A 21372-nucleotide genomic window follows, 5' to 3' on the forward strand; every position below is an offset into this window, starting at 1 on the left:
CATACAGCTGAGTGTCATCTGCAAAAAAACATATCTGTAGTTTTAAAGGGCTATTAGAAGAAGGGCAAAGTAGTCAAACAATAATCAATTAAATACATATAATAAATGCTATAAACAGTATGTATGGTGTAAGCAAACGCTCATGACTAATACTGACTTGGAGCTGAAGATGCAGAGGCAGCACCATGACAGAGGGCATCTTGAAAAGGCAGTTTGTGTCATGGCATTGGGTTACACAGGTAGACACACTGTGTAACCAATTAGAGAGCCAGAGTAAGTAGCTAGAATGTGATGTACTGCAAGGGAGCCAGCAAGGTTGGTTGACATCACTTTGTGTCTGCACATGATGTGGAGTTAATAAACCAACCATAGCCAGTACCATTGCATCTGCCTTGGAATACAAGTAGACTACTGACAATTTTGGGACGGTGTAACCCCTAATCAAATGGGCTGTCCCAACATCACATCAATTTTGTCTCCAGCATTGCTGCTGGGGGCCTTGTTGCCTACATGGTCTGTCTGGCATGTGCCAGAGTTGCCCGTTGGCCAGTCAGAGCCTGCACGAGTGAGTAACCAAGTGAGCACATTTGCCCAACATGACAGAATGATGCAGTTTATGATACTGACAGACATATATTCTGATCAAAAGTGCAAGCAATGACAATCTATAAGCTTTCACTTCCTGAAAGTGACGTGGAATGGCAAGTCGCGATAGAAACAGGTGGGTTTAATGTTTATTTTTTAAAAAAACACTTTTGAAATTGGAACCATCTGAAGTGGACTTAACCGTGGTTACCATGGAATCCATCAGTGCATCCGTCAAACCCCTTTTGAGTGTGACCTCCGTGAGGACGTCCATTAACCTGCAGAAGATTAAACTTCATTCACACATAACGGTAAGAAAAAAAAAACAAGCTTTCCTTAGCTGTTTCATTGCTGTATGGTCTATGATTTAGAAGGACTGTATCATGGAGAAAACTTAAATCCAGCCAAACAAACTTTGTTAGACTTTGATTGGCAGATAGCTCAGTGAACTCAGGAACCAATCATCACTGATTAGCCCAATTAATTTGCACTAAAACTTATTTTGTGTTCAGTTACATTAATGATTAGTTAATTCGTTTTTAAGTAAATTAGTTAACTGGTCGTGTTGTGAAATGGATGCTCCTCATTCTCTGCACAAGCCACCATTACTTAGCTCTTTTTTTGTGTGTCAAATCAGTGCTTTCAAGGTCAAGATTTTTTTCAAAATTGAAAATACATGTTTATTTATTTATCATGTGATTATCGTGTTGTTATTACAGACTGAGTACCATCTGAGCAGCCTAAGAGCATCAGAATGAGTTCATCAGATGAGGTAAGTTACATTAAAATTAATCTCTGTGCAGAATTCAAAAAGTTCCTACTTTTATTAATATGCACCAAACATGTTGTGTTTGTTTTTAAATAAAGCATTTGTTCCGAGTCTTTGTTGAATGTGCTCGAGGACCGGTGACACACTGTCAGCTCCGGACACATTATTCACATACAGTTATCTTGGCAGACGTGGTCATCACTGTATCATGTTCTCCCAGCATTAAGTTCACTGTGTTAAATATTTGCTTATGCACTCTCTTACGCGCACCATCTGCTCTATTGCTCACATCATCGTGGATTAGTGAGCTGTTTTTGCCCTTTGACACCCTAGTTCTGATAAACAATACACACAGACTCAAACACTTTATTTCTTGCATTCTGGATATTTGTATGCACTCATTGTGCTTCTTCAGCATCAATTTATCGTGGAAATGTCTTTATTTATTTATGCAGGCCTAAAGGAAAGGTGACAATTCAAAATATAAAAATATAATATTTAGGTAAACTTTTCTCATTTAATGTTATCCCTGCTGAGTCAACACATACTGTGTATAAATGAGTTTTAGATGGTTCTGGGTATACAGAGAACATGTCTACTCTTGGATTCTGCTCTGACACACTGACACACTCTGAGGATGATTTCTACAAAGCTTCTCAATTAGATATGAAATGTATAGAGTGCTAAAGAAAAGAAAAACAGTATATATTATTTTTTAATATTATTTTTTTATTTACATGAAGTCAACATCAGCCTAACATGCCTGTAAGAGTTTCAGGCACTTACTGTAGATGCGTTTTCTTTCTTTAAAAAAAAAATTCTAGAAGACTAGACAGATTGTTTAGCAATATTATTTAAACCAATACAATTGTTATTATTATTATTGATTATGAAGATGTAATTTAGGACAAAGGGTCTTCTATTAATTTTAATTAATGCCAGCCATTTTCCCACATGGCAGTTGTTAATTAGACGATTCACAGTACTGCCCCTGAGGCTTTGTTTTTTGTATAGTCTTAAAAGCATAATTCAGCATTGACTAATTTTTCTTCATCTCCAGGAAGAAAAATCCACCAAGCCCATCAAGAAGATCTTTGTCAGGGGTTTGAGCCAGGAAGCGACCGTGGAAACCATCAGGGAACATTTCAGGGCCTTCGGAGAGGTCAGTTGTTCTAGATGCAGCCACAGTAAAACCCATTTAAGTGTTTCAACAGAGCAGCCTGGGTAGTAGTAGTAAGTGGCAATGGCACTGATCATCATCTACAGAACTGGAGGTCAGTTTGTGAACTACTGGCAGAAGTACTCACCTTTGGACACATGCATTGCTCTAATACAGAATTCTGCAGGGAGGTGGTTTATTTGATTTTGGTCCGAAAGCTGCTGCACAACCATGTTTAGGTGGTCTTATCTTTGAGCCTAATTAAGCAAACGGCTAATGAACAAGTGGCTGATTGAAACCAAATTGCAACATCCCGCCTTACTGTCTGTTTCAGGGCACATTTTGACCTTCATCGTGGCTCAAAAAAACTGATATCCATAAAAAAAGTTTGGTATTTCTTTGAACTGGAGCATCTGCAGATTAATTCCATACCCAATATGTTTTGATCCACTAAAGTTACACACGTTACAAGATGAAATAGTCTGTCTATTTTAGCTGTGTTTATGATGTAATGTCTGACTGTGTTGTGCTGTAGCCTACAGACAAAGTTAATACCATTCAAATATGTATATATATATATATACACAATACATTCATCCTCATAATTATATTGTATCTATATTTCACATACAGTGCCTGTAGCAAGAGAAATCATTTTGCTCTGTGCAACATGCCGGGAATTTTTATTAGCCTCTGGGATACTTCTGATACGTGCTGCAGCACGTCTGCTTGGATGATAAGAATTGTCTTGAGCCCAGGCAGCCACCTGGTGGAGAGCTGCACCCTACTGAATAAACTTTCATAACTATTTATGATTATCTTCTTTATTCTTTTCTTCATGTCTTTTTTAGTCAACTAACTTTGATGTCATGATCTGTTTTTGTTTATGGGAAAAAACAATTTAAAAGGAGAAAAAAACATATCCTAAATTATAATGAAGTTTCATCAGTATGTTCTGTTTTGGATCAAACATTTTAACACAAGAATCTCCACCCTCTTCACCCTCTAGATTGAAATTGTTGAGTTTTTCTACGATTGCAATTCAAAGAAGGATTTCATCTTCGTCACGTACAAAGATGAAGCCAGCATCAAGAGGTGTTTGAAGAAGAAATACCTCAACATCCAGGGCCTCTGGGTACACACACACACACCCACACACCCACACCCACTTTTATCTTAAAGTTAGGTGGTTCGTGATACCGCCCTTGTACATTACTCTGCAGTGTGACCTTTAACCCCCTGGTTTCACAGTGAGGGGTGTTTGATGGTTGACAACTTTGTCTCACCGCACATAAATTCAACAAATGATCATGAGGAACATAGTTTTCGGGACAGCACATTTTTTGCACAGTCAAGCAGCAAATGAAGATTGTGGGATTGTGGGACTGAAAAAACAACCAGAATGAAGTTTTGTCTGTTGGGAACTGGATAATTTAAGCAGCCAAATGATGAGTATTTACAGGCTGAAAATCTCAGTGGAAAAACCAAGCAGGGCTTCCAAGGGCAAAATCATTAAAAGAAAAAATGAGGGAAGCAAAGAACACACCCTTTAATGACTCAAATCTGCAGCGAACAGCATCAGGCAGGCCAATAAACACATACAGGCTTAAACATGCAGTCCACTCTGCCACTCTGTGACGCGTTTGGAGTCAAACTCTTCTTCAGGCAGCAATGGTAAGTGTGTGCAGTCCTGTCAACTATATAGGAAGGGGGGAGGATTCAATTAGTGATCACTTCATCTTGGGCAGGTGTAGATAGGGTGTGGTCTGCAACACAGCTGAATCAAATGATGATCAACTGAGACAAAAAGAAAATTATTAAGCTGTAAGGCACCAAACAATATACATACAGAAAAATATATACAAAATACACATATTAATGCACAGGTGTGTGAGAAGGCACATCTTAAAGTGCCTGATTTTTTTTTTTAAAAAAGAAGAAGACAGAAAGAAGAAAGGCTAGTTAATAGAAGCACTGAAAATCTACAGACTCATTTACGCCATGTGGAGGTACTGTATTTAAGTAGTGTATCCACCGTGCTTCTGCTTGTAAGAGTTTGCGTTCAAAGTCTCCACCACCAGAAGAGGGTTCAATTTTTTCAATAACCCAAAAGTCTTTATATATATGCACATATATGTATATATTAAAATGCTTCCATGACCACCTATAATGTTGACATAATGAAAATGAAAACATTGTTAAATCTAAATCTGTGAGCAGTTTCATTCTGGAAAAAAAAAATCAAAGTACATTTGACTCATAAGTCAACAGAAAGGTTTGCTGAGTTAGATTTCGACAATAACACTGCATTAATAATTCCATTGCTTTTTCTACACCTGCTGGATCTGTCAAGTCACTATTTAAAGTTTGCTTCTCCTCCACAGTGTAAGCTGGAGATTGCCCGGCCAAAAGAAGAGTACCTGCAGCAGCGGCACTTTTAGAGAGATTTTTTTTGGGGGGGATTTTAAGCCTTTATTATAGACCATAGAGAGATGCAACAAAGACCCCAGGGGTGGAAGAAGTTCTCATATCTTTTGCTCAAGTAACAGCAGCAATACTGAAATGTAGAAATACTCCGTTATTAAAAGTCCTGCATTCAAGTTTTTACTGAAGTAAAACTGCAAAAGCATTGATCCATGCGATATGTCATTCATTTTCAGTTATGCTCAGAAACATTACAACTATTATGTGTACATTCAACGCCTTCTCAACTCATCAAATACTGCCATTTTGTCAGAAGACCTATTTTACATTGAAATATGACACTAGGTAGCCTCCTGTGTCAATTTTGGACATACTGGGACAACGTGTCAATAGCCGCTTGTTACATGCATTGTGTCTTTTATGAAGACAAACTAAATCTAGTTTTTGCTCGTCACATGCATACAGTCTTTTTGAAAATAAACTTCCAAAACACCCCATTTTATGTTTAATTCCTTATGTTTAGGCAACAAAAGCACATGGTTAAATTTAGAATAAAACATCTTTACTTACATCATATAACATAACGTGACATACGGCATGTGACATACGGCAGTGTAGCATGCTACAGATACCAGCACACTACTTTGTTATAAAAATAACCCCAGTGACTTTTGTCATCAAGTCATCAAACAAATGTAGTAAAGTAAAAAGCAATTTTAGCCTCTGAAATGTAGTGGAATAGAGGTAGGGTTAGGGTTAGTAGAAAGTAGCAGAAAATGGATTTACTCAAGTAAAGAACAAGTAGTAAGTAAATGTACCTAATTACCTTCCACCACGAGTACTAGGACTAGTTTAGTGAAGAAGGTATATTCACATTTAACTGACAGGTAAGGTGTGTTAATAAAAAATGTAATGGTTGAATTATTTTCTCACTAAATTACCTTTTTAAATGTGACTTTGTAATATTTTAGATCTGAGATGTTTGGGATGAAAGGTGCGTGACCCTGTTGTATGTCCTTCCCCATGTCTCCTGTGAACCAGCAGAAGTTAACCTGACTCGACCTCTTTTATGACCTTCAGACAGAGAACAAGCACAATGTCACTTTTCTTTAAAAATAATTAAAAATTTAGGTTTTACTTCGTCCTTTGGTGATATTGTCATGTACTTTCTGGTACCTTTTTTGATTCTAATGTACTGTAAGGGTTGTATTTTACATGTTTGCCGGCTTTACAGGTCGAACATCTTGGTGCTGTAAAGGAGCGTTTTTCGACTAATAAATACTTTGCAGTAATTTTTTGTTTGTTCTGCTGCTTCAAGGTTTTGAGGTGAAAGATTAATAAAGTTGTTTAACAGGTTTATAATTCAAATTCATTTGTCAACATTGATTTCTCTTGGTCTTTTTGTAGCCACACAATCCAATGATCCGTAACGAATGTGAGCGTAACTCTAGAATTGTGTTTCACATGAAGCAAAATCATGTGAGCCAAAATTAAATAAATACATACACTGCATCATATTGTGGTAATTTTGACAGTTATTGCAGTGATTCGTACTTTTGGGGGGAGGAATCATTCTTGCAGTGTAACATTTTGTCACAGTTTACCTTTATCAAAACATAAGGGGGTGCCCGGTGGCTCAGTGGTTAGAGCAGGCATCCCATGATGTGGCCTACGTCGTTGTGAGCATTTATACACGTGCAGTGGTGTCTGTGTCACTCTGTAGTTACACCTCCAAAACACTAGTCGGCGGCAGAGGTCTCTGTGAAGTGCTGTAAAGTGTAGTTGATTCAAAACACACCCAAACACACATTAAACATGGCTCAATAGTGAAAATTTCAAATACAAGTACACAAATCACCTTCACTATAACTCACAGCATTCACAGATGAATCATTTCTATTTTACTGGACACATTTCCCCACAAATACAGCATGCTAATATTTTTAGCACAAGCCTATGGCATTTTACATTGTATAAATTAGGCTAGGGGCTTGCGAACATTTCCTCTACTAATATGAAGCCAGGGACAACAGCAACATTTAACAAAGGTAATGTTACATAATTCAGCTCCATTACAACTCACAAGGTTCACTGACAAAACAAGTGGCTTATACTTAACACGTTTTCCAAACAAATAACGTTATAACACGCTAACATCATTAGCACAAGCCTAGTGTGCCTAACAGTGTGAACTGCCACCTTTGCTGCGAAATAGACGGCGCAACAGCGACTCCTACTGGTTTGAACAGGTAGCTGCCTTACATAGGCTTATGAATGCATCATAAAATAATAATTTGAATTATTTTATATTTGCTTACACACACATTTTAAGCAGAGTGTAACAACACTAATGTAAAATCCATGAATAAATGCCTCACATCTATGAAACCCATGAATTTAAAAGGCACGAATGCCTCACAAGTATGGTATTAATTATCTGCACCTAATTGGCCTACTCATATTTTTCGGGTAGTGCTTGAATGCATCATAATGATGCTCAGTGCAACTGATCCATTATTCTCACAACACATGCTGGTGCATTTTCACACAATCACACCTGCGGCCCCCTGAAACAGTTGAGTTGAATGTGCTTTGCTCAAGGGCACAACAGAAATAGATGAGATAACAGTGACTAATATTCTTCATCACCTCTTAATTAGTGTGAATCAGCTCTTGCCCCACTCATCGGTGTCAAGAAACAGTGAGATCAGAGTGACGGGGGGGGGGGGGGGGGGGGGACGACACACACGACGTCTTGTGAGTGTTTCTGAGATGCCTCAACCTGCCAGACCACAAATAGCTTTCCATGCCATAACTCTGTGCAAGGCAACTCAACCCCGCTGCAGCCCTCGGGAGGGGCGCCGACAGCTCGGAAGCACTCGATGATGTCAAGTTTAGTGACAGGCTGTACCAGGTGGAGAGACTGAGAATAGATCGGTCATGGACTGATCCAAATGCACAAGACACGCGTTGCAACATTCAGGCGTCTCGTAATCTTAAAGTCAAGTGCGTCACGGTAACGTTACGGGAACTCGCTGTCCTTTTATACACATACATTTGGCACTTTATAAGTGAGACGAGTGCGCACAGGCACCAGACGAAGAAACTTGACATTCAGCCAGCTCAGACGCAAGCACGTATTACACAACTCTGCTTTGATTCTCCTCCGAGTGTTTTCAATTAAAGTCACAATATGGGACAACACGGCTCCAAATCCTCCATAGAAGCGCGGGTGATTTTCCAGCGCTTTGGCGAAGTGGACATGTACCAGAGAATCGACGCAAGTTGCACCCCAGCCCCTGTTGTCCGCATTCAGAAGAAGGTGATCAGTCAGTCGGCTTGTGTTCACTCTTCCTCCCGGGCACTGGAGAAGTCAACATCTTGGAGTCAAAGCCGCGGTGACGCCAGGGGGCTGGTGTACGTGATGGACAATCCAACTGGAGGCGTGTGGGTGAAGCCGGGAGAGAAATGGGCCAGATCTTGATACAAGCAAACAAAGAAATCTTCAGGTGAATTGCAATCGAAGTCTTCGATGAAATTAAGATGAGGCACCTCGTGCATGGATGCACTCTGTGTGTCCTGAAGCTTGGGCGTCTTGGGCGCAGCAGGATGCCGCTGATTTGGGTTCCTGCGCTGAGGTGCGCGTCCTCACTGCAGCGTGTGGAGTCAAGGTGGATTTGTATCGTCTCCGTGACATGGAAGAGTTCTGGAAGGCTGGACTGATCACTGTGATTTATTAATTTAGTCTATATGAGACATTCATATATTCAGTGTCAGACTGCGCGAGGGGAAGACGATGAGATGGGAAGAGTGGCATGTGTTGTGCAAAGAGAGACAACGTCTTCTTTGTGCCACTGTGTCGTCTCCAACAAGACTGTGAGCTGTTATCTCTGTGTTTATAAAAATAAATACACGTAAATATATTTTTCTGTTTAAATGTGTAGATCAAATGAAAGAAGGGAGTTTGGGTTAAAGGAACAGTATGTACAATTTAGGGAAATTTACTGGCATCTAGCGTGAGGACTGCACATTGCAGTTGAAACTTCTCTTAGGATACCTTCATATTAAGGAGATTTTTATCAGGAGCTGAATTCTCCCCAGGGGTCTCCTCCTCTGCAGAATGGACCCGGTGATTTAAGAAACGCTAAATACAGCATTTTCATATAAACAAAACAAAATATTAACCAAAAAAAACCTCAACAAACAAACAAATTGGTGTTTTTCCAATGCTCTTGTTACAGAGGTGCTGCGATGGTGGCTGATGCAAAAACACCCATAGGCCTAGCTGGAGCCAGTGTTTGGTAAACGGCTCATTCAAAGACAATTCTTATTTTAAAGTGATTATGGAGGACTTATACTATGTTCCATTTCTGCAAATATTCCCACTAAATTTTACACACTGGACCTTTAAGTTTGCACTGAGAGTTTTTTGTTTGCAAACATCTTGTGATCACAACTAACAACCACTCTGCTATTTAAAATGCCTGGAGTGGTTTGCAAGCACTACTGCCAACTGTGTCAAGGTGAAAAGTTCATTTTTCCAATGGCTGACCAGCTCTCATTTATTTTTCCGTCCTTTTTATTTGACGTTATCCTTTGTCTTTCTAGAACTGATTTCATGCTTGTATGTAAATGCACAAAGAAATTGAAATTTGAAATTAAATGTTTCTCAGTTTGAATATGGACTGGAGGTCTGTGTTGACTCAGGACTGAATGTTTGTCCAGAATGTCTCTCAATAACTGGAAGATGTCTTTGAGGAAGTTCGAAGGAAGAAAGTGCAGCATCAAAGGGTTAACAACATCTTGACATTTAACCTTTTGGTCAAGAGTTGGACTGTGTGGACTGTTTGAAAAGTGTGTTGAAATGAAGAATTTAAGGACTTAAATCGCCATGATGTTTTCTTTATTTACTGTACAGAGAAGGCTATTGCCGGTTCAGGAAGAAACTGCATTTCTTTCTTTGGCAGAAGTCTGAATATGTTTACCTACTGATTGTCACTTACACCGAGGCAACAACTGTGTTGTATATGTTATTAAAACCTCTAAACTGTGTCGGAATGTAATTTCAGGTAAATGATTGTATCTCATTCGTACAACATGCGTGTATCCAAGGCACTGTGCACCATGGTCCGATATATATTTTTAAATAAAAAACTCTTTTGACCTTTATTCTTTCTCATTCAGAGGTGCTTTATTCTTAGAAATCATATTTACAGCAAGGTGCTTTTTCCAGAAACAAGCCACATAGCACATTAAAACTTTAAAGAATGTATCTGGTGATTGTTTCACTGTGCTTTTCGACTCTGCAAACTTAATAGCAGAGTGTCTGTCAATAAAATAACTTTCATAGCCCGTGCATGACAAGGTTGTCATTGCATAAAACTCAGCTGAATAATATTTTCTTACAGCTGCAATAACTTTGCATAACTCAAGAGATATCCTCTGCCTGGTGCAAACTTTGCCCCCTGGTATGGCGCCTTATCGGTGAGCTGTGAGTTATTGTCAGCACGAAGCAAATGGCTTATCTATTAAACTCCGGGCAACGCACTAAGCAAACACTGCGTCAAGAGAGTACTGTAAGAGGAAGATGTGCCTATCCCACTTGATTTGACCGTCTCTACATCTCCACGCTGTCATGGGACTGCGAGGATCTAAACAACCAGAAGCCCAAGTCCTCCTTCTGGGTCTGGACAACGCCGGGAAGTCGACCCTCCTCTACAAACTGAAACACAACGCGTGCGTCAGCACCGTCCCCACCATCGGCTTCAATGTGGAAATGTTCGAGGCGAAAAAGAACAGGAAGAACATCGCCGTAACCGTGTGGGACGTCGGTGGCCAGGGGAAGATGCGCGAGCACTGGGAGAGCTTCCACCAGGACGCAGCAGCTGTGGTGTTTGTTGTGGACAGCTCCGGCAGGGAGCGCCTGGAGGAGGCGCGCAGGGAGCTGGAGAAGACGTTGAGGAGCGAGCAGCTGCGGGGCCGTCCGCTCGTTGTTGTCGCCAACAAGCAGGACGTGAACGGCTCTCTGACTGTCACTGAAATCAAGGACGTGTTTAACCTGAAAAAGATTTGTTCGGGTCGGGACTGGTTCGTTCAGCCTTGTTCCGCATCGACGGGATTTGGAGTTGAAGAGGCCTTCAGACGCGTGATCCAAATGGTCAAATAAAACATTAACTTTTGTTTATAACGAATATGTTATTTTCATATTATTCACAATATGACAAATTTATTTTGAAACAACTTTGGAAATCTGAACCTAAACTTCTTTATACCAACAATAAATCACATTTAAAGAGGTCAGACCTTTTGGTTAAGTCTGTTCTTCTATGTGCATGTAAAATAACCCAGTTGGAGCAACAGAATCCTGCAAGCTTCTTACTGTTAGAGCAGCCTAGGCTAAGTGAACATGTTAATTGGTCTGGCATATGATTCTAATGTCACTAGGCTGTAATGGATACCACAGGAAACACGAGAAGCCACGAAGTCTATTACTGTGCATTAGACCTACTAACACATAATAAGGTACTGTAGAAATGATTTTCACCAGTGTGCATTATATCTTCTCTCAGTTATTAAAAAGAATTCGATTATCTCACTCAGACATTTACATGAAACTCTCTCTCTAGAAGTCTGATCAGCGAGAGAAGTAGAATTTGGTGATAAAGACACTGCTGCAGTGATGACACTAATTTTCTGGCGTAATAATGCAGTTAAACAGTTAAGGTTATTACAATAACCCAGCTAGTTTGCATTGTCAAATGTTAAGCTTTCGATAAATAGTTTTTTTTTTTTTTTTTAAAAATTGCAAGATAATTGCTGATGAATTAAAGAGTTAAAAGCAAGTGTTCAAACGGATTTTCACTACATGGCAACCCCAAAGTTGTTCTTTTTAATGGTTTATTAACATAAGCAAAGCCTTCAATAAAACCAAACTTGGGCACTCGCTAATATATATCTTGGAACAAATGGAGCACTGAGTGATAAAATCGCTGGCCAGTATAGTAGCTGGGTCATCATGTATGCGTCTTGCACAGAGGCACACGGTCGAGGCTGCTGCAGGGGAAATAGCACACAACATCCTGGGCGGTTTGTGTTTCTGAAATGTCCATCACAGTGATGTGAAATAAAATCTCAAATGTCGAATTGTGCCATAAAGTGAAACCCTCATGTATCCAACTGAGATCCATGTCCTGTCGCTTGTCCCATGTTGGACTCCGGCCGCGCTCTGCTCCCCTCCCGCACCGTTTCTTCATATGTCGGCAGGCGTTTGCATTCCTCGTATGAGGGCAGCTGAGGAGCAGGAGCCGGATCCATCAAGCTGTCCGGTGTACCGCTCTCCATGAGCGGATCCTGCGATGTGGTAACAGTTGGGTGTCCGTTGTTTGGCGGGGTGAGCTGCCTCGATCTGGTGCACAACATCCGCTGGATAAAGTATCCCAAAGCGAAGAGAAGCAGCATTATAAGCACCCCGGAAAGTTTCCGGGTGACCATGGCGATGTTGTAGTAAGTCTTGTCCACGAACTGTCTGCAACAGGTGACGGCAGTGGTGTCGTTTCCCTGCGCGCAGCAGACCTGTTCATCCCGGCAAACGACCTGTCCACATTTTCGGATGGAATACACTACTGTGCGAACCAGAAAGCAAGCAGTGAACACCGCCAGAGCTTGGCATCTGGAGGAAAGCATCGCTGATGTGTTCAAAGGGGAGAAGTGGTCCAGTGAACCTCGACAGTGAAGCTTGGGAAACAGAGTGCAGGCGAGACGAGTCATTTAATGCGCTGAAAGATGCGTTGGCTGAAACGCTGACGCAGAGCCATCATCAACGCACCGCATGCTCAGAGGACACAGAGAAACACTGAGAAAAGAAGGGAAAGACTGGTAAAAATGTTCCCTCATTGAGCAGTCACCACCAAGTATTCACCAAAATACAATGCAGACAGCTGAATGCCATCTGCAGCATATGCATATGCTAATAACCTTGACATTAACTCCTAAGTGCTCCACTGTGCCCTTGATTTATTATGCACTTAGCGGTATATTGATGCCGTCCTGCAACCCGTAAACACAGCCTTACATACAATAGCTTATTCATTGGATATGAAAGTAAACAGGCGCCCAGGACATCGACCAGTCGTGTCGGAAGCACCGAGAAAGGACCCAATGATTAACGTGAAGGTGGGAGGGAACATTAAAACAAGCGGCCTGCAAAGCCACTGCTGATGTCTCTCGTGTCTCAGGACCGTGGACAGCGCTCAGCACGCCCAGTGAGCAAAACAATAAGGGGCGCTGTCCGAGGTGCTGACACGACTAAACCCAAATAACTAAATGTCCTTGCTGGCAAGAGCGCAAAGACTTTCCATTTGAAATATTAATACTCTGTACATTAAGGGGTCAAGTCAGGTATTTCCTTAAAAGGCTGCAATGCTTTGATATGGATACCATTTAAAGGTACAGTGTGGATTTAAGGGAACATATCAGCAGGAGGGGAATATAAGAATTATTGTGATTTTGTTACCTTAGAATGAGTCATTTACCTACATAGGGAGCGGGTTCTCCTCTATGTAGATTGCCATGTTGCACCGCTATGTTCCTACAGTAGCCCAGAGCGGACACACCAAACACTGGCTCTAGATAGGGTCATTTGCATCAGAAAAACACTAATTTGTATCTTGAAAATGCAGTCAGGGCTTTACCTGGTTTAAATCACCGGTATCATTTGTTTTGGCAACTCGGTCTCATACTGAAGTTGTTGAAATCTGGCGCTTTGGCAGTGACTTGCAGCATCAGACACTGACGAAAAAGCCGTCCTTTAACGTCTGCATGATATGCGCCTAGCCACCATTATAGTTTAATGGTGCTTGGCGGGGTCAGGAAGAAACGTGGCGGGTCAGCAAGGAAAGTGAAGGTGCGAAAGTCCGACTTTCACCTGGGAGAGTGGTGTTCGTGTCCTGAAAGTTTATGAATCCAAACCCTGTTCTTTTTTCCGAAACCTAACAAGGCATTTTTGTTGTTTAATCCCAACCACACGTGTTAGTTGTTGGAGGAAAAAAAAAACACAAACGTTTGCGTACTTTTTTGTTGTACTGACGTAGTGTATTTATTCTGAAAGAGACTGTATGTAAATGTTAAATTTCCTGTGAAAACCGAAGTGTATTTTGAAAGAACACAATGCATGTCACAGGCAGAACTTGACAAGGCGTCCCAGAACGTCAACAACCAACGCACCCAGGGTACCTTACACGCTGTATCTGGATGTGGAAAGCCCATGGCCAAACGTCGATATGTGACGAGGTCGGAGTGAGAAAGTGTTGAACAAAACAAGCTAATTCAAGTCACTGCTATCAAAGCTCATTTCGAATGTAGCCAAATGTGAGAGAGCTTTGGCCTGTTTACTTTTGCCAAATCTGGCCCAGATTTAGAGATATGGGCCTATCTTGGCTGAGACACAGCAGTCAGACAAAATGGCGGCCATGCAGCACCAAAATGTGTTTTTGGCTCATTGACGGTTGCCAAAACTGGGTGTGATTGGGCGCTGCAGACACAGACTTATCCTGGCTGAGACACGGCAGTTGACAAAATGGTGGCCAGCACCAAAATGGGTTTTGGCCTGTTGACCAAACGTCGATATGTGACGAGGAGGAGAATGTGTTAGCCATTTGTGTCTGTGACCAGAGCATCAGAAAAAGACTGATTTGTAACTTGAAACTGTTTTATTCAGTGCTTTTCCCAGTTTAAATCACCAGTTTTGTTTGTTTTGGAGAAGACAAGACCTCTGTGGATAATTCAGCTGATGGTAAAAACCTCCTGAATTTGTGGATTTTAAGTTACCAGAATAAAAAGGGGAGCACACGTTGCGCTAGCGGACTGTTCCAGATAAGCCAAACAGTGTTGGAGAAAGACTGATTTCTAAGGTAAAGGAGCTTAATTCAGTGTTTTTACCGATTTAAATCACTAGGTCCATTGGTTTTGGAGAGGAGACCTCTGCAGAGAATTCGGCTCACAGTAAACACCTCCTGTACATGTTGATAAAGTTCTTAGAGAAAAAAGGTGAGCACACATTAGCAGGTGCTGCACTAGCTGCCTGTCTGCCATGTGCCAAACACTGATTTGTGACATGAAACTGCTTTATTCAGTGTTTTTAACCAGTTTTAATCTCCCGGTGTGTTTGTTTTGAAGAGGAAGAGACCTTTGTGGATAATTTGTCTCCCTGTGAAAATGAACACTGAAGGAATCCGAATCAGAAGCAGTTTCAGCTGGTTGCAATCTGCAGTCCTCACCACTAGATACCACTAAACCCTCCTCAATCTTACACTCTATTCCTTTAAAACACTTTAGTAGATGTGATGGTGTACATGCAAAACGCTGCCAGTCAACAAGCTAAAACCCAAGAAAGGCGTGGGCAAACTGCGACATCACACTCGAGCACAGCAGTGATCTCACAGTAGCACATAATGAGTATGTTTCAGTATAATATTCTAACAATTAAGAGTTACGTAACCAAAAGCAGTAAAATAAATAAATAAATCACATAATTGACATTTTTACAGGATGTGGCAGGCAAATCCAACATTTTATACTGGAGCATATACACTCACAATGATTAATCAATAATGTGACTACATGATAAGCAGGCTGCGGCTAGTAATGGAGGGAAGTGCTCCCTAATAGCATGTCTGCTTTTCTCCTCCTCTCAAAATAATAGTGTTACGTTCGATGAATCGTTACAGTGGATTTCCAATGTGTCGATGTGTCGTGTTTGTGTGTTTGTGTTAAATACACAGATTAAAAAAAAAAAAAATAAATAAAAAATCAGTGCATTCTTTTGAAATCCACTTCTGCAGCTTGGGCCCGATGAGTGCTTAAAACCCAATGCTGATTAAATTATTTGCTGAAGGCATATCATGTTCGTGCCAAAGAACAACAGGATGCTGGATTTTGTGAAGATCAGATATCCTATGAATAGATAATTGTGATGCTCCTGTTTTGGAGAAGCAAGAAAAAACAAGTTCAAGTAAAATATTTATTGGGAAAAAGGCTTGTTGTTTGTACAGAAAATACTGTAATAAAGTAAATGACAATGTGTGAGTACTTTCCCTTTGCAGAGCATTGAGAGTAAGAGTTCAGATTAACCTCTGCATTCACAGTGACTGTGTCCTAAACATTGTCTTGTTCAAAGCAGCAACAGTCTCCACTGTGCTGACCTCAGTCTCAGGTGGTTCTGGTCTTTGTTGAAAGTATTGTTTTGGACTCCGATGACCTTCTGTCAGTTTTGCTGGATGGCAGGACGGTAATGGGTCCCAGCTGGACAGTTTGCTCTGTAAAACAAATTCAAAATGTGACAGGGCCTCTTCCAGCTGCACTGCAAGTTCAATACATAACTGAACCATGGTAATAAACAGATACATTGAAATATAATTAAAGATGTCAGCCTTCCATTTCTTTCAGAATCTATTGTGTCCATCAACTGAACACACGCAAGATAATCCACAGACCTTGTGAATGGTTTCACAAAGGAACTATTTTCATACCACTGACACTACATTTTTATCTACAGAAAAGCTGCTGCCTCCACACTGAAATCACTGGATGCTGTCCTCTTACATAACCCATCACTGCCACCTTTACCAGAAGGTCAGCTTGCCACATTTGGCTGTGAGGCGGGAACAACATTGGTATTTGTTCATTCATAAAGCTGTGATGCAGATGCTTCCATCCTATATTTCACCCCTTTTAACTCAAACCTCACATAATCTTGGTACTTGCTCACAGAATAGGTTGTTGCTGGAAGAATGTTACTCTTACAGTGCACATTATACATGGAATAATATGCAGAAGACCTTAAACTTAGACACTCTGCCTCCCTTATGGCTGTTTAAATGCCTTATTTCTGATCTTGTTTTAATTGAGTGTAAATGGTTTTAACTATACATCTACACCTCAGTATGTTTACCACCCTGTGTTTCTACTTGTTGCGATCATTCATTGCTACTTTTGTTTTGTAGGATTTAATTTATGTTAATTGATATGCATGATGGTTCTTTGTTTGCTCATTGCTTGTTTGAAAATGAGGGTCTCCTTCAATTGATTTCCTGAGTCTTAAATAAAGGTTTGAATGAATGTGCACCCTCCATCTGAATCACTGTGCAGAACGAAGTGTGCATCTACTGCTAGCTTAACTAGCACTACTGAGCTAGTTAACATTACAGCTCAGCTGAGGCGGATAACATTAATGTTTACATCTCACACTGTCACGAGCACAAGCGTCTCGTCCATGAGTAGATGCATGCCTTCATCTATGAGGTAATGCCGTTGGTTACGGTTCAGTAGAAAGAAAACAGTTCCTACATGAAACTGCTCACAACAAGCTCTGAGGATTATCTTGAGTAACCAGGTCATGATTTCTGGAAAGAGACATTGCTGTTGAGTTTTTCAAATGTATTTTTTGGTGCTTTGAGCACCACGAGCCAAGTGCCATTATATTCGATAGAAGGCAGACACCTCTACGGCTGATATCTCCAACCCTCTGCAACTCACAGAGTGATAAACAGCACTACAGGTAAGAGGAAAAAATATGTATATTTGATTTGGTGGTGAACTGTCTTTTTTAAAAAGGTCCTGTCAGTAAATTTGGGATTTTTGGTGGCTTTTAAACTTGCTGAAATGTAAGAGTTGTCCATGAAGATTCAGTAAATGTAATATTTGTTGTTCTTCTTACCTGCTTTGCTCTCAGCTCCTCTCTTCATCACTCCAGCAGAGGATTGCTGATGTATGTTGTGTTGGCTCTGGTGCATTCCTGGACGAAAACTGAAGTAGTTGGCTGGGTGTTGTTCAGGTCTGTTTTGGGCTAAACTCTCCTGCAAATTCACGGAGGGCAATGCTTGGGTGTGAATGGTTGCTTTAGAGGGTTCTGTGGGCAGAGAATCCGCACCCCGGAGCGAGATATCACAGCTTCTACACGCCTGGTCGTTCCCATCCACTGACCTCCATCTGGAGAAGGAGGCAATTAAACATGAAGAGAACTCAAGTCTGTGAAATTTGTGAGATGATTCAATGCACCTCATGGCAGGTTTTATACATGGGGAAACATTTTCAGATGGCATTCAAGAGGTACAACTTAATTGTGACCATGCTGACTTTAAACTGCTGCGTAATTAGTGTAATACCTGTTATCAATTAAAGAGCACGCCCTGTTTTGAGAGTTGACAGCCAACACGACTGGAACAGCCTTCACATAGCAGGTTATGTAGACCTGTGGGAGAGAGACAGTTAAATGTGCAATATGAACAAGTTTTGAGGTCTCGTGTGTGCTGACCTGAATAATCTAACTAATACAAGTCATGCACTGTTTTTCTGTTAAAAAGGTTTTCCAAAGTGCATGCCAAAGACAGAAATATTGACCGACCTGATTGTGGGGCTCCTGGTAGAACCTGAAGGCCTCAACCTGAAACCTGAGCTTGTGCTCTTCAGCTCTAGGTAGGAAACGGGAGCTGGAGTTTGTCAGGTAAGCATCAGCTAGACACCTATTAGCGGCCACAGAAGAAGACAAATGTTCAAAAGAAACCACAAAAACCAGAATGACCGTTTTAACCATAAGAACCTTGGTGGTGGTTTTAAGATTTGGATATAAGACTTACCCATAATTTTCAATAAAGTCATATCTTAATGTAGCCTCTGCATCTGGAGTTGCTGTGGCGACACAGTGGTCAACATAGACTCGCAGGGGCATGTGGTTACCGATGATGGCAGAAACTTCAAAACGAATGGGGTCACCCAGGAAGTACGAATAATATCCCCTCCCAAACCGCCAATCATCTGCGGAGAGAAAAATGAGAAATCCAAACATTCAAGAAATAGATTTAAAATGCTCTCATACAACAGGTATCATCAGAGAGGAGGATCAATCATGAAAACTGCAGAATGAAACTAAAAAGAAAAAGATGCTCCATTAATAATCTACTTAAATACCAGTCATGAGTAGCAGATTGAAGTCTATCTGATCTTCTGCCGAGAGAGTGGAGACAGAAGAAACCCAGGTGGGATGAAGGGAAATGCCATCCACAGCATATCTCCTGAAAATAGACGACCTGTTATAGCAGCATTTCAGGATCACAACAAAACCCAAGCAGCTGGTTCCAGCAGCACAAACATAAACCACAGTGTCACAAATACAGGACTTACTTTTCATAATGACACTGAACTGGAATGGTTGCTCCATCCAGTCTAAGCAAACCATCAGATGAAGGTTCAGGTGAGTAGATCAGAACATTAGAGTAAATAATCTTCTCTGTTGTTGACTGAAAGGAACAACGTTAGTCTTTCAGAATGTATAAAGCTCCATAGCAACGCAGGCCTAACAATATAAGCATTTAAAGGAACAGTGTGTAAGATTTATGGGGATTTAGTGGCATATGTGGTGAGGATTGCAGATTGACACCAGCTAAAACTTCTTACGCTTAGAATTCCTACTGTGTTAATTGTTGAGGAGGTTTTTACTGGGAGCAGAATTATCAGCAGATGTCTCCTCTTCTCCAAAACAAATGTTTAAACCAGTAAAAACACTGAATAAAGCAGTTTCACGTTACAGTTATGCACTGTCCACTGTGAAGGATTTAGAGGGATATATTGACAGTAACAAAGTATGTTTTCATCAGTGTACAATCGCCTAAAAAACAAGAATCGTCATGTTTTTATTTACCTTAGAATGACCTCTTTATATCTACAGGGAGCGGGTCCTTGTTTCTGGAGATCATAATGTTGCACTGTCATGTTTCTACAGTAGCCCAGACCAGACAAACCAAACACTGGCTCTTGATAGGGCCATTTGCATTTTTGCCTTAGCCCCTCCGTGTCAAATAAACTGATTTTGTAGAAACATGAAACTGCTTTATTTAGTGTTTTTACTGGTTTGAATCACTGGGCCAGTTGTTTTGGAGAAGAGGAGACAAAACACAGATTTGTAATGTGACACTGCTTTACTCCATGTTTTTGCCGTTTTTGTTTTATTAAATGATGTGTAGGACCCATGCTAAAAATATACTTACAAACAAAAGCCAAAAATATTAAACAATTTTCAGACTTCCATCTCAAAATCTGTGTCACCAATTCCCTGTCTCCAAAATGTTCATAAGCATGGGACAAAAGTTTCGCCCATCAAGTCTGTTTTTATAACAATCACAACTTTTGGAAAGTAACGTACAGCTCTTTCAGGCCTTGTTTTGCGCATGCACAATGTTTACAAATGGGACCCCTGGTCTGTTTGTGTTGGAGAGGAAGACACCTCTGTGGATAATTTAGCTCCAGGTAAAAAATCTCTAAACATTTAACACTGAATTCTAAATGGGAGAAGTTTCCGCCGGTTGCTATCTGCAATCCTCACCACTAGATGTCACTAAATCCCCCCGAATCTTGCACACTGTTCCTTTAAGCCTAAAACCAGTCACAGAGAAAACACTGAATTCCTACAAGTCCATTTAAGCTGCATCCCATAAAAAGACATTCTGCTTACCGAGAGTTTAGTTCCACAATCCGTCAGATGGGCCCGGATGGTGAACTCCGCCTCTCCTGATGGCACCGCTCCACATGCGCTCCCTTCCCTCACTGGGTCTGAGCCCAGGCGCAGATGTCCACCATCCACCTGGATCCCCGTGTCAAACATGTCAGCCTGCACCACAACCCGCATCGAGTCCGGGAGGCAGCTGACAACAACAGGCCGAGGCCGCACACCGAGCCCCGCGCTGTGCTGCTGTTGGACCTCAGTCACCTGAGGCTGGGTGCTACCACGAGTCCTGCTCGGGATGTGGGAGTTAAGTGTGGCGCTGGGGCCTTGGCTGTAAACTACCCGGCTGTCTGTAAGTGTGCAAAGTGAGATAAGGATGATAATCCACCAAAATGAAGTCTTCTGAAGCTTGTGGTCCATTTTGGGCCTCGAACAGGTTTGGAAGGAGCGGCGGTGTCCTGCAACCTCTGAAAATACCACCACGGCTGTGAGTAATCAAACACACCTGGGAGCACTGTTTGACTGATTACAGCCTGTTTCACTGCGCATGTCTTTTTGTCATGACTTTAAATGTGTCAACATGGAAACGTTAAGCATTTTTAGTCTATTCAATTCACTAATAACATTAGATAACTTCAGGTATAGGCCCCACACCTTTTGGTAACATGGTTCTTTAGTGAAGCTATATATGCTGTAAGCTGATACATCCACTAGGTGGCACTACAACCGCACAAATATTTACTCTCCGTCCACACTAACTGAATATTATTAAGTACATCATTTCAGTTCTCACTTTTCTAAGTATATGTCAATTTTTACATTTGAGGTTTGTCCTAATTACATAAGAAAGCTCAAATTTAACAGTGTCAAAGTACAAAGACAGGATGCAGGTGAAGGACCTATAAGGTAAGGTACGGTCAAACTTTAATGTCCCCGACACAC

General features: G+C 41.1%; 2 protein-coding genes and 1 long non-coding RNA gene across 3 annotated transcripts; 2 read left to right on the forward strand and 1 right to left on the reverse strand.

The window, feature by feature from the left end:
* The first annotated feature begins 2440 nt into the window (after window positions 1-2440).
* On the forward strand, window positions 2441-7372 carry LOC117272482 (uncharacterized). The gene is made up of 3 exons (XR_004502941.2): window positions 2441-2516; window positions 3523-3648; window positions 4898-7372. It is a non-coding gene; the product is annotated as an uncharacterized LOC117272482 (long non-coding RNA).
* Window positions 7373-10433: 3061 nt separating this feature from the next.
* arl14 (ADP-ribosylation factor-like 14) lies at window positions 10434-11232 on the forward strand. The gene has a single exon (XM_033651431.2). It carries the CDS (start codon window positions 10573-10575, stop codon window positions 11101-11103), a length of 531 nt encoding a protein of 176 aa, XP_033507322.1. The 5' UTR covers window positions 10434-10572; the 3' UTR covers window positions 11104-11232.
* Window positions 11233-15940: 4708 nt separating this feature from the next.
* LOC117271794 (zona pellucida sperm-binding protein 3) lies at window positions 15941-21061 on the reverse strand. Its single transcript, XM_033650187.2, has 8 exons — window positions 20440-21061; window positions 19113-19228; window positions 18900-19003; window positions 18569-18746; window positions 18337-18454; window positions 18098-18183; window positions 17650-17921; window positions 15941-16249 (listed from the first exon to the last, which is right to left on the reverse strand). The coding sequence occupies exons 1-8, from the start codon at window positions 20848-20850 to the stop codon at window positions 16143-16145; spliced, it is 1392 nt and encodes a 463-aa protein (XP_033506078.2). The 5' UTR covers window positions 20851-21061; the 3' UTR covers window positions 15941-16142.
* Between the last annotated feature and the right edge of the window lie 311 nt (window positions 21062-21372).

The sequence above is a fragment of the Epinephelus lanceolatus genome, chromosome 12, assembly GCF_041903045.1.
Source record: "Epinephelus lanceolatus isolate andai-2023 chromosome 12, ASM4190304v1, whole genome shotgun sequence".
Lineage (NCBI taxonomy): Eukaryota > Metazoa > Chordata > Actinopteri > Perciformes > Serranidae > Epinephelus > Epinephelus lanceolatus.

Coding starts and splice junctions, on each gene's coding strand:
- arl14 (XM_033651431.2), top strand. CDS start 10,573: ATGGGACTGCGAGGATCTAAACAACCAGAAGCCCAAGTCCTCCTTCTG.
- LOC117271794 (XM_033650187.2), bottom strand. CDS start 20,850: ATGGACCACAAGCTTCAGAAGACTTCATTTTGGTGGATTATCATCCTT. Junction 18,184..18,336: donor ACCAGGAGCCCCACAATCAG/GTCGGTCAATAT, acceptor TCTCTCCCACAG/GTCTACATAACCTGCTATGT. Junction 17,922..18,097: donor TGCTCTTTAATTGATAACAG/GTATTACACTAA, acceptor CTCCTTCTCCAG/ATGGAGGTCAGTGGATGGGA.